The sequence below is a fragment of the Chelonus insularis genome, unplaced genomic scaffold (genome assembly GCF_013357705.1).
Source record: "Chelonus insularis isolate UGA/USDA-ARS -01 unplaced genomic scaffold, ASM1335770v1 contig_17_pilon, whole genome shotgun sequence".
NCBI classification, from domain to species: Eukaryota; Metazoa; Arthropoda; class Insecta; order Hymenoptera; family Braconidae; genus Chelonus; species Chelonus insularis.
In genome coordinates, this window is record NW_023276415.1 from 2475926 (window position 1) to 2487438 (window position 11513).

At 28.3% G+C, this 11513-nt stretch overlaps 4 protein-coding genes across 7 annotated transcripts; 1 reads left to right on the forward strand and 3 right to left on the reverse strand.

Annotated features, from left to right (window-relative positions):
• Positions 1–42: 42 nt before the first annotated feature.
• LOC118064340 (rab-like protein 3) lies at positions 43–1485 on the reverse strand. The gene is made up of 5 exons (XM_035078848.1): positions 1273–1485; positions 800–1009; positions 572–720; positions 369–479; positions 43–261 (listed from the first exon to the last, which is right to left on the reverse strand). Exons 1-5 carry the CDS (start codon positions 1331–1333, stop codon positions 82–84), a joined length of 711 nt encoding a protein of 236 aa, XP_034934739.1. The 5' UTR covers positions 1334–1485; the 3' UTR covers positions 43–81.
• Positions 1486–1499: 14 nt separating this feature from the next.
• Positions 1500–4132, forward strand: TfIIEalpha (transcription factor IIEalpha). 4 transcript variants are annotated; one of them, XM_035078846.1, is made up of 7 exons: positions 1500–1749; positions 2292–2448; positions 2520–2686; positions 2767–2895; positions 2971–3197; positions 3269–3699; positions 3790–4132. In XM_035078846.1, exons 2-7 carry the CDS (start codon positions 2322–2324, stop codon positions 3954–3956), a joined length of 1248 nt encoding a protein of 415 aa, XP_034934737.1. In that variant the 5' UTR covers positions 1500–1749; positions 2292–2321; the 3' UTR covers positions 3957–4132. The 4 variants fall into 4 exon arrangements, with proteins under 4 accessions (XP_034934737.1, XP_034934733.1, XP_034934734.1 ...); XM_035078842.1 differs by having other exon boundaries at positions 3781–4118; XM_035078843.1 differs by having other exon boundaries at positions 1694–1749; positions 2295–2448; positions 3781–4118.
• A 394-nt stretch (positions 4133–4526) lies between these two features.
• Arr2 (arrestin 2) lies at positions 4527–6537 on the reverse strand. The gene is made up of 5 exons (XM_035078847.1): positions 6403–6537; positions 6197–6318; positions 5590–6117; positions 5314–5502; positions 4527–5240 (listed from the first exon to the last, which is right to left on the reverse strand). Exons 1-5 carry the CDS (start codon positions 6467–6469, stop codon positions 4929–4931), a joined length of 1218 nt encoding a protein of 405 aa, XP_034934738.1. The 5' UTR covers positions 6470–6537; the 3' UTR covers positions 4527–4928.
• Positions 6538–6895: 358 nt separating this feature from the next.
• Positions 6896–10869, reverse strand: akirin. Its single transcript, XM_035078890.1, has 6 exons — positions 10697–10869; positions 10395–10616; positions 9663–9862; positions 9413–9575; positions 9270–9325; positions 6896–9177 (listed from the first exon to the last, which is right to left on the reverse strand). The coding sequence occupies exons 2-5, from the start codon at positions 10570–10572 to the stop codon at positions 9315–9317; spliced, it is 552 nt and encodes a 183-aa protein (XP_034934781.1). The 5' UTR covers positions 10573–10616; positions 10697–10869; the 3' UTR covers positions 6896–9177; positions 9270–9314.
• Between the last annotated feature and the right edge of the window lie 644 nt (positions 10870–11513).

Genomic DNA, 11513 nt, shown 5'->3' on the forward strand with positions numbered 1-11513 from the left:
TTCAATAATTTAAGGCCATTCATATCACATCATTTATAAAAGATTATCATATATTATGAAATTGGTGGAGAAATGTTATTTTTAATCATTATGATAAATTTTTTGAGAATATGGAGGTGTGTAAGCATGAAGTCTTCTTTTCTCAGGGCTTGCTATATCTTTATTTCCATAATAACGTCGTTCAATAACCTTATCAAAAAACCTGCTTAGTTTTACCGATGATGTGGTTCCTGCTGCTAATGACCGCACATGAAGACAGTCCTATTTTAGAAAAATCTTTGTATCTATCAAACTGTCGATACTTACATTATATTATAATAATTTATTAAAACTTAAAAAGATATAACTTTATTTAAGTAAAATTTTACCAAAAATATTTCATCAGCACCACACTCTTCAGCTATTGTTGATGATCTTCGATGAAGATACGATTTTGATTCAATTAGATCTAATTTTGTCCCAACCACTAATATTGGAATCTAAATCATATGAACTTAGATGTATACGTATACGTTATGATAAGATTTATGTCCAAACTTAAACTTTATGAGCAAAAAATACGATTTGTTACCTGTGTAGAACCAACAAATCTTTCTGGATCAAAATCATCAAACTGTCTATTTTTCCCGTTGTTTCCATCTTTACTTAAAACTTCTTGTAACCATTTTTGTAGATTTTGTTCAGATTTTCTATTAGAAAGATCATGAACCAGGATTATTCCTGATAAATAGAACAAAGATGAATACATTTATTTTACAAATATCGAGTTGTCGAAGAAAGAAATTGTTTTACTAATTACCATGAGTAGGGTTGTAAAAAACATGTCTAGTATTCTGATGACTCTGTCTACCACCAACATCCCATAATTCTATAAAATATGTTTTTTGAAATGGAGTACCTTCTTTAAATTCATGTAATTTAACTTCAACTGAGCATCCAAGAGTCCAAGCTGGATTAGTTATTGGTTGTTGCTCACATATCAGGTGTGTAAGAGATGTTTTACCCACTCCTATAGATAAAAACAAATTTGTATGAACAATTAAATATTTTTGAATCAAATAAATTTATAAAAATTATAAGTAATTAAATTTTTATTAATGGAGTAAACCTTAAGCTGTACATCTATATTCTTTTTAAATAAGTAAATAATTTATTCCTAATTTAAATGTATTGTATGTTAGTTTTTTAATAAACAATGATAATATATTACAAAGCCACGTCAGTGCTTTAAATTTCGATAAGAGAGTAGTCAAAACATTAGAAAAAACTTACCAGAATCTCCTACAACAACGATTTTCACTTTGTGAAACGTGACATTGCTGCCATCGAACATTATTTCCAATAAATTGTATTCTCATTTGTTTCTTAACTAATGGATTATTGTTTTGTTTATTTATTTAAGTAGGTTAAATTGATTTGACAATTCGTATGTCCACATGTAACACGTTACTGTATGAAATGACAATTGAATCTAACCTCAATTTTGTAAATGCTCCAATGTCGTCGATATGTGTCATTTGTGTTCACATCAAAACTTAGAGGGAATCCGCATGCGTTCTGAGTTGTTGGTTTTTTGGAAACTTGTGAATAAATTTATAAATAATGCGGTAACACATGTCAATAAATAATTCTTATTGGCAAATTATTTTCATATAAAGTATAAATGATTACCATGTTATTTTAAAATTCAATTTAATATATCAATTATAAGATTATATTTGGCAAATAAAATTTATTTGAAATTTTGAGGTTAGTATACAACAATTTAGAATATTTTATTTTTAATTTTTTTCTTATAAAATAATTGTATAATCTAAAAACTATTTATTCAGTACAATGTACTTTTTATAACGGAAAACAATTGAATACAATTTTTTATTTTGTTCCAAATACGAATTTTTGTTTATTTATAATATTATTTTAATCATAGGTATTGTACATATGTAGTAAATAAATTATAAATAATTAGAAATTTTTACTTTTTCAATACAATGTTTTATAATATGGATCAACTATGTTCGAAGATAATTTTACAATTGTAAATACGCAGTTTACAAAGCTTTCCCTGGTTGAATTAATTATTCGTAATATATGAATGTATTTGGTAACAGTTGTGTTTTTCATCAATCTATTTTAAAAACATCATCGATTATTCATTTTCTACACTCAACAAGTTAGTTTATTTATCATCATAGATAAAAATGCAAACTAAATTTTTCGGAGTTGTAATCTTTTAACAATTGATATGTTGTCTACTTGAAATTATTCGATGTATCTTATTTTTTTTTCAGCAGTATACAGCTTAATATACATAAAACACAATGAGTAATGAAGAAAGACTAGTTACAGAAGTTCCAAGTAGTTTAAAACAGTTAGCAAGACTTGTCGTTCGAGGATTTTATGCTGTTGAAGATGTCCTAATTGTTGATTTGTTAGTTAGAAATCCATGTAAGAATAACTATTCAAATAAAGCTACTTATTGATAGATATAGTTGTTTCTAATATATTAATCATTTTAGGTATGAAAGAAGATGATATATGTGAATTATTGAAATTTGAAAGAAAAATGTTAAGAGCCAGAATAGCAACACTAAAAAATGATAAATTTATTCAAGTTAGATTAAAAATGGAAACTGGATCAGATGGAAAAGCACAAAAAGTGAATTATTATTTTATTAATTATAAGGTAAGCAAAAATGAGAATAACTTAAATTAATGATTGTATTGGATAATTTTATATTGAGATTTTTGAATTAAATATTGTAGACTTTTGTAAACGTAGTTAAATACAAACTAGATCTCATGAGAAAAAGACTAGAAACAGAGGAAAGAGATGCTACTAGCAGAGCTAGTTTCAAATGTACAAATTGTTCCAAAACCTTTACTGATCTTGAAGTAAGTATAAAAAAAAATTATTTATATTAATGGTTATTACTTGAAAAATTTCATTCTAATATATATTATTTTTAGGCAGATCAATTATTTGATATGACGACAGATGAATTTCGGTGTACATTCTGTCGAGAATTAGTAGAAGAAGATCAATCAGCACTGCCAAAAAAAGATTCTCGTCTTCTACTTGCAAAATTTAACGAGCAGTTAGAACCACTTTATATTCTTTTACGAGAAGTTGAAGGAATTAAATTAGCTCCAGAAATCTTAGAGCCAGAACCTGTGGACATTAATACAATTCGAGGGTACAATTCAATTCAAAATCAATATACGTAATTTTATATGTTCAAAATATGATGTTAAATGTACTTTACAGACTGGATACAAGAAAGCCAAGCAGTTTGCGTGCTCCTGGAGAACAATGGTCTGGAGAAGCATCTAGAACGTCAGGATTTGCAGTGGAGGATACAAGAGTTGACGTAACAATAGGAGATGAAACAACTGACGATTCAGCAACGAAAAGAAAAGAGAGACCAATTTGGATGTTGGAAAGCACTGTTATTAATGATGGAACTGATGTCGATGGTAGTAATAACCAAGATAACATTCTTGATAAAGCTGCAGCAACAGCAACAACAACGATATCAACAACAAATAATAAACAAGATGATATTATGTCAGTATTGTTGGCTCATGAGAAAAAAGGAGGTACGAAAACTGCGAATGCAGTTAAAACTGTTCTTCCCCAAGACTCTAGCGATAGCAGTGATAATGAAGATGGTGGTGAAATGCAAGCTGTTGATGCAGGTTTGTAACATTAAATTCAAAATAATTAGTTTTTTTTTTAATTTTTTTGATTGAAATTGAATAATTTTACAACTTGTATAGGTGAAATAGAAATAATGGACTCTGAAGAAGATGACTTGATACCAACAGTCAGTGTTGGTGGAAAAAGTGTTGCTATTACTGATGTCAATGATACTCTGATCGCAGAAATGACACCAGCAGAAAAAGAAGCATACATTCAAACGTATCAGGAATATTATTCACATATGTATGACTGAAAATTATGGCAAAGATCGAATTTATATCCTATTTTTTCAAAGTTACAAATAAATCCATCATTTTGTATAAAGACTAGAATAAATAATTCTTTTTATATAAAATAATTGTATTTACTGCTATACTTTAAGGCATTGAGTTTTCAAAACAAAGAATGAAATAATCTATTATACGTATTGAAATATTTATTTATTTAACAAGTTTAAAACATTTTTCAGAAAATTTATATTGAATTAAAAATAAAGATCAAAATAATAATATCATTTTATTTTTTATTTTTCTCCAATTTACTTTCGTTTAACACATTGAACCAGCTCATTAATATGAAGAATTAATACATTATAGTTAATAAACTGTAAGATTAATACTATAATATTAAATAAATCAATAAAGATTGTTAGTCACTTCTGGAAAAACGGGAAAGTTTTAAACTTAAATGTAATACATAATATTAATTAATATCTTACTTGAATATTTTTTTTTTTCGTCTTGTTAATGAATTCCTTTTTGACCACCACTATCAAAAAGTAATTCTGAGACGAGAAAAATGTATTTTTCGATATTTTTTTCGATTTTTTTTTAAATTTTTAATAATTTTTATTTATAGTTGCAGCAAATTCTTATAACTAATTATATTTATTATTTTTGTTATTCAGTTAAACTGTTTTTTTCGTTGTTATATTTCTTGTTTCCTTATGCTTTTCTAATTTATCTGACTGTTCTGAGAGGATTCTTAAATTTTTTTGTCACTAAAAGCACCATAAAAAAAGCAGAAATAATTTCTGCATTTAATACCATTCGTAATTAATTCCCCGATTGAAAAAATCAATCAATAGTCTTCATTATCTCTTTGTTACTGTTTTAACAAGAATTAACAAAATATTCACATTATTTTAATTCATCATTCTACCCTTTCAGAATAATCAGATAGCACCGACAATTTTGTTTTTAATTATTTTATCACGACAATGAATTTATTCAGGCTCATTTAATCGAAGTCGAGCGAAATCTTCAAAGACAATGTTATCATCATCATCATTTGCATAACAAGAATTTTCATAACGTGTTCGGTCGATGCTCTTGGTCTTCTTCATAGCCTTCTCTCGATCAACTGCACCAGGTGCTGGATGCATTAGCTTGAATGGAACATCAGTAACAAGCTCTCCACCCAAAGTACCACAGTTGAGTTTTACCCGAACAGAGTATGAAATTACAATACCCATTGCTTCAGCAGGGCATTTACCGTCGGCAACCATGGTAGATGATGCTAGATTGACATCATCTTCCTACAGAGTATTAAATATAAATATTTATTTGTTTTTTAAACTTTATAAAAATTAGGCATTAGGGGAAACGTACTTTAAGATGTCCATCAAGAGCAATACCACGACGATCTTTATTGCTGCTGGCCAAAGGCACAAGGTAGAACTGTTTAGTGAAATTGGCTCCAGGTGTAATAGGACAGCCCTCGCGAGTTTCCAAGCTGGCTACATGTCGTGAGAACTGTGTGTTTACCATTGTTACTTCACAGTGTTGTACAACATACATCTGGATAGATTAAAAAAAAATCATTAACCAATTTGAAAATAAAAATTTCTGCATAAAATTAATAATAATTAACTGAAGTGACAATACCTTAATATTTTTTACAGCTTTTCTAGCATTATTAGTAATAATAACATTTGCAGCAATTTTTTCTCCATGATAGTAGATTTCCTTATCAAGAGTCACTTCAAGGTTGAGTTTTCCATTAGAGAATGTAAATCCTTTAGATACTAGAGAGCTAGGAAGTCTTCGTCCACGAGAGGTTGGTGCATACTGCAGTTTTTTAATCGCGAGAGCTACAGATGAACGTTTGTGCCCTTTATCGTCTTCATTCTCACCAACGTAGATTTTGACAGTGTATTCAACTCCAAGAGGTTTACCTTGGTCATCGTCACCAGGTTGAAGAGTGACGGAACTTGGAGAGTTTTGTGGGAAGTGGAAAGTGAATGGATAGGCATTGGGGCCAAGTTTTTTAAGAAGTCGGTCTTGAATTGGTGTTGTTTCAATTTTTTCTTTCTTTGCTGGTATTATTTGATCACGGGCAAGTACCATTTCTTTACTGAATTTGACACCCATGACTTCGTCTTCTTCGCGACCATATCGGTAAGTTGTAATGACCTAGTAATGGAGTAATATATGAAGAATTCGAATCGTAAACAATACAACAAAATCCTTTTTAAATAATAGAGATTTTTACTTGGCCATAAACTTTTCGTCCTTGAAGGTAATCATTTTCAACCACAACTACTCCATCAATCGGGTCCACACGATCTAGATGATCTATAAAATCTCGTTTACCGAGATAAACTGTAAGCTTGCCTGAATAAAAATAATTTGAAAACGTAAATTTCACCAGAACTTTGCGAGAAATAACAATTAAATAACAAAAGTAATGTAACTTACCATTAGGTGTAACTTTTTTAAAAACTTTTACAGCCACAACGTAGGCTAAAAGCAACAGAGGAAACATTTTTATCGTAATTAAATTTCCCGGAGAATAGCTAAGGTTTGTTTCCCGCCCAGAAGTGACAATTAACTAGGACTCGTCTACGAGTAAATATAGTCACGGTAGGGCTTCTTCACGTGAAGCCATACACACTTCTAATAGAATTACCCTTACATAAAAACTATTAACACGATTTATAAGCTATTTTTTTATCCACAAAGCACGTGTGACACTTGGTACAGTACATTTTTAACGATGAAGTGAAAATATTAAAAAAACATTCATCGTTTAATTATTGTTAGCTAATCTAGAATTTTATAAGGTTTACATTTATTTTTTGAATTTTCGTCACTATAAATTGTTCATCTCATCGATTCATGACCTTATATAACCTATCGATAAGTAATTATATCAAGTTAGGGATTGTATAATAATAAAATCATAGAAACATTCAGTCTTAAGAATTATCTTTATTTCAATAATGAGTTTACATTTTATAGAGGTATTTTAGCCCTTGAAAATAAAATACCATGCAGGAATTACGTTCTCAAGGAGTTTTTTTTTACGATCTTTTATTCGTTCGATTTTATTACTTGAATTATTAGTACTCAATTTATTATAAATTATTGTAATTGTTTGAGTATACATGACTTACGTTATTTCACTGAAAAATTGAACGCATCTGTGACGCTATCAATCGTTTAGATCATTTTTATTTATTTAATGACAATTAAGGTAATTATATTCTATTTTTTATAAAAAAAAATAAGAAACGCCCAATTTTTTCGTGACTTTTAGATTTATTACTTAAATTAATCTAATTTATATTAAATCATTTTACTGGTTTACATTATCACGATGCACAATAAGCTCTAAATTATAAAAAAATTATATATTAACCAATTATCAAACATGAATTTTTTCATTTCAACTAATGTAACAAAATAACACGGATAATTTTAATAATGAATAGTACAGTTTTAAATTTCACTTCGCAACCATTATTCTTATCTAACTAATTATCTAATTAACTATTTGTTACGATTACTATTATTAAAACTAAGTATTAAATTTTTTTAATATTTTTTTTTGTTTAGTTTAATAATAAATATAATCACTATTGGTTATAAGCTGAGCATAAGAAAAATCAGAAAAATATAAATCCTTATTACAAACTCGTTTTTCTTATATATGTCCCAGTAGATTCATTTCATTCATATGGCCAACAACTGGGAGATTGAAAAGGTAACAGATCGTTTAATTATTTGGACGAATATGAAACAAATGTATATTTTAAAAACTAATGAAATTTACATTACCTAACGTTTATTATTTATATTTTATAAGAAAAGAATCAAGAATTGAAAAATAACACTTCATTTTTTGTGATGGGTTATCATTATTCACAATGAGAATAAGGAAAAACAATAGTTCGGTTTAATTACAATTATAATTAGTAATAACTATGTTTGCGAAAATCTGTAATCTTAAACAAGTAATGTCTACAATAGGCACGATAACTGTTTGAATTCATTAATATAAGTTTATTACTTACTATAATATTTATTAATTTATTGCGCTTAATCAAGCGATTGGCTACCAGGGAACGAAAAAATTTTATTAACTTTGAAAATTTTGTTTATTTTTTGTTTATATAAATTATCCGTACATCCTACTACAATTTTAAACATTACTATATTCTTTTTATTAATTTATTTATAAATGTTGCTCAATGAATATTAAAGTGATCTATGAAGCAAATGTGTACAAAAGTATGTAGTTCATTAACTATAGGATTTTGTTTATTAAACAATAAATGATGATGATGATGATAATAATGATAGTACCGTTTAAATAGTATGAAAGATGAACACATTATTTTTTTTACAAAAAATCAAGTTTTAGATTGTAATCTAAATGCTGTATTTTAGTAAACACTAATGTTTTATTTATAATTTATCATGGAAAACTTAAAAATTTTAACAGTAAATGAAATATGAATGTGCGCAATGTACAGCGCAAATAGAATGAAGTTTTTATTCATTAAAAATCTTTTTAATTGTTGGTATCAAAAACGTTTTATGTAGAAATTATTCAAAGATATTTTCTATTTACCTAAAGACTTTGTACAATTTATGAAAAAGGTACTGAGCTAAAGTGTAAACGTGTAAATGTATAATCATTTAATTGATATCTTTGTCAATACTTTTTAATGCTAATTTTTTTTATTTTATATGTTTTTATCAATTCAACATTTGTATAATTTCCTATTACAAAAAATCAATTCAGCAAGAATTTGTGCAAAGTCAAAATTATTTTATAACGACTAATAAGTATTATATTAACCGTTGTAAATTTTAAAAGTATTTTAGCGTTTAGGGACTTGAATAGTCGTAGTTATGAAGTTCCCTGATACCACTGCGCTTAAACATCAGACAGTACAAATATTCTTAATTTTTTCTCTAATATAATCGTGAAATTGTCGATCGATTATCGACATTTTTTGTTCATTACTTTTTTGTTGAACTTAGAATTATTTCATTTTTAACTACCAAATTTACTCAACTTACTTCACTAAACTTCCTCCGTGTTTGCCGATTGTTGAAATCCTCAAATATGATGATCACTTTTTTCAAATCAATTGATTTTATACAATCTTATATATTTGAGGCAGTATTAAAACTACTTTAGCTTAAACTTCCAGCGAAATTTTCCTCTTATGAAGTAAAAATCTATTATAAAAACATAGATGTTTCATAAACAATCCATCTTTTTATTATAAACAATTTTTACTAAAAACATTTGTTATATGATGCTCGCTTACCTAACTCTCTTCACAGTATTCTGTCTTCGAGGTATATACTTTAATTTAAGATAGATCTATAATGAAATAAATAATATTTATTATAGTATGGTAATAGAAGTTTATAAAACTGATTATTATAACTATGGAAAAAAATAACTTACAACTCGGTGCAGCCGCAGATTCAAATTTTTTTTGAATTTGATCGTACGTGAATTTGACGAAAGCATCATATTGCTCAGAAAGCTTCATGTTTAATATTTGATCATATTCCTCACGTATTTGAGTTTCCTGCTCTTTGAGCATTCTTTCACAAATTAATCCAACCTGCAGAAAGTTCACAGTTGAATATTAAAATTTCATTCAGACTTAAAACACTAAATTAATATGCAGTAATTTAACACATTAACGCACTTGTTTGAACGTGAATAATGGTTTCTCTCGACCATTCGGACTGCTACTGAAAGAATTTGAAGCACAGCCAGATGGACTTGCAGGACCTTCCATATCTGAAGAATCACAACCACTACTGTTACCTTGCTGAGGGTTGAAATGTAGTTGCTTGCGTTTGTGAAGTCGGCGAATTTCTTCTCTGATGTTAGCAGCCATTTTTTCTAAAATTTTCACATTATTATACTAATTACACTTCATTTAAACAAATAAAACATTGTTGGAATCTTTTTTTCTAAAATCACTTTTCGTTAAAATTGTAAATTAAAAAAATTAATTGAATTAATTTTTACTAATCATAATCATAAAAAGGAGCATGACAAAACGAGTAATATAAATTGTTTGAAAAAGATCAATTGTCCCATATTCGATTTAACCTGTCATAAAAAAGGTATACAAAAAATTTCTGTTAAAGTATTTAAAAAACCTATCAAATAAATTTTTTTGGAATTATCGTGTCGCCATCTAAAGCCATATAAAAAAAGGATAGCACCCGAATGTCCGTTACAACATTACCATATGATTTACGCGTGGGTTTGAGCATTCGTTATTCCCAATGGATTTAATCCAAACCTGACCTTAACGAACTCGTTGAATAAATATTAAAAAATGCTAATATGAAATTAAAACCCTATTTCCCATGATAACTTGTGCCTGAACAGGGGAGAAAATGGCCGTACAATTGATAATAATTACCAGGCGTCAATTTGTGAGCGACTTCTCCGAATGGTGATGGGTTTTGCTGTTTAGGTATTCTTTGAGTTGAACTTCCTGGTGATACACATACTGGTACGCATCTTCTTCGCTTACTGGGTCGTCCATGGCTGTGGACTGGATCGAATTCCAAAGATCTTTTGAGGGTGGCGCAGGCCATTTCTAATGTTCACCGTCACGTTTAAGACTGACAACGACAAGGCGCTGATGACAGTAGCCTTTATGTAGGCCTTACTTTCAAAATGAGTTAAATTCAAGCTTATTGCCTTTATTTATCAACTTACTAATTGAAAAATATGCACTTTGCCCTTCTGCCTATTTTTATCACGAATTTGGTCTAATTTTTGGTGCAAACTGTGAATCAAACCAAAACAAACACTGCGGCAAAACAGTATGGCGGACTGCCGCAACTGAACGAAGGAAAGATCACAACTGTTTCAGGATTCGGTGCGACATCTTTTTGCTTAGAAGACCATAGAACATTCACGAATAAGAGAGATAATCCTATGTATGTGCAAATGTCATATCTGTCGGTACACCAATGTAGGCAACTTAGTTCCATTAACCATCAATAGATGTCCTCAAAAAATAGCATCAAATTTAAAGCTGAACTCGAGTAAAAACCGTTTAAAAAATGAAATTTTTCATTACATTACAATTATTTAGTTTTATTTCATGAAATAATTGTTTTTATAATTAAGATGGTAGTGATATTATTATTGATGGATTAATGGTTTTATTGAATCAATAAATTTTATAGTATTAAAACAACTATAAAAATTAGTTAGTCGAGAAAATTAGTTGCAATGATCGTGACTTTATAATAAAATTAGATTTATATTATTGATTATACTAATATTCATATTATTTCAACACAACGTCAATCGATTTAATCAAAATAGTATTAAAAATTTTATTGATACATGATATATCAAAAACTCCGTCAAAAAATTCATTGGAAAAATAATCTGTCTGCTAAAGAGATGCACATAAAGATCGAGTATGTAATTCTCATCAACTTTCCTGGTTGATTTCTTTTAAAAAGGTCACATCAAAAGTCACTTTCGCTTAAATTTTGAATGGAAAGTCGTGAATTTAGAC

Bases quoted from the DNA above. Each gene is read 5' to 3' on its own strand.
- LOC118064340 (XM_035078848.1), bottom strand. From the start codon at position 1,333: ATGTTCGATGGCAGCAATGTCACGTTTCACAAAGTGAAAATCGTTGTT. The intron at 480-571 runs GTAACAAATCGT...CATATGATTTAG, and splicing joins GATTTGTTGGTTCTACACAG to ATTCCAATATTAGTGGTTGG. The intron at 262-368 runs GTAAAATTTTAC...TTTCTAAAATAG, and splicing joins GTGCTGATGAAATATTTTTG to GACTGTCTTCATGTGCGGTC.
- TfIIEalpha (XM_035078842.1), top strand. From the start codon at position 2,322: ATGAGTAATGAAGAAAGACTAGTTACAGAAGTTCCAAGTAGTTTAAAA. The intron at 2,449-2,519 runs GTAAGAATAACT...TAATCATTTTAG, and splicing joins TTTGTTAGTTAGAAATCCAT to GTATGAAAGAAGATGATATA. The intron at 3,198-3,268 runs GTACAATTCAAT...TGTACTTTACAG, and splicing joins GACATTAATACAATTCGAGG to ACTGGATACAAGAAAGCCAA.
- Arr2 (XM_035078847.1), bottom strand. From the start codon at position 6,469: ATGTTTCCTCTGTTGCTTTTAGCCTACGTTGTGGCTGTAAAAGTTTTT. The intron at 6,118-6,196 runs GTAAAAATCTCT...CTCCATTACTAG, and splicing joins GACGAAAAGTTTATGGCCAA to GTCATTACAACTTACCGATA. The intron at 5,503-5,589 runs GTATTGTCACTT...TAATCTATCCAG, and splicing joins AAGCTGTAAAAAATATTAAG to ATGTATGTTGTACAACACTG.
- akirin (XM_035078890.1), bottom strand. From the start codon at position 10,572: ATGGCCTGCGCCACCCTCAAAAGATCTTTGGAATTCGATCCAGTCCAC. The intron at 9,863-10,394 runs GTAATTATTATC...TGAAAATTTTAG, and splicing joins CGCTCACAAATTGACGCCTG to AAAAAATGGCTGCTAACATC. The intron at 9,576-9,662 runs GTGCGTTAATGT...AACTTTCTGCAG, and splicing joins CATTATTCACGTTCAAACAA to GTTGGATTAATTTGTGAAAG.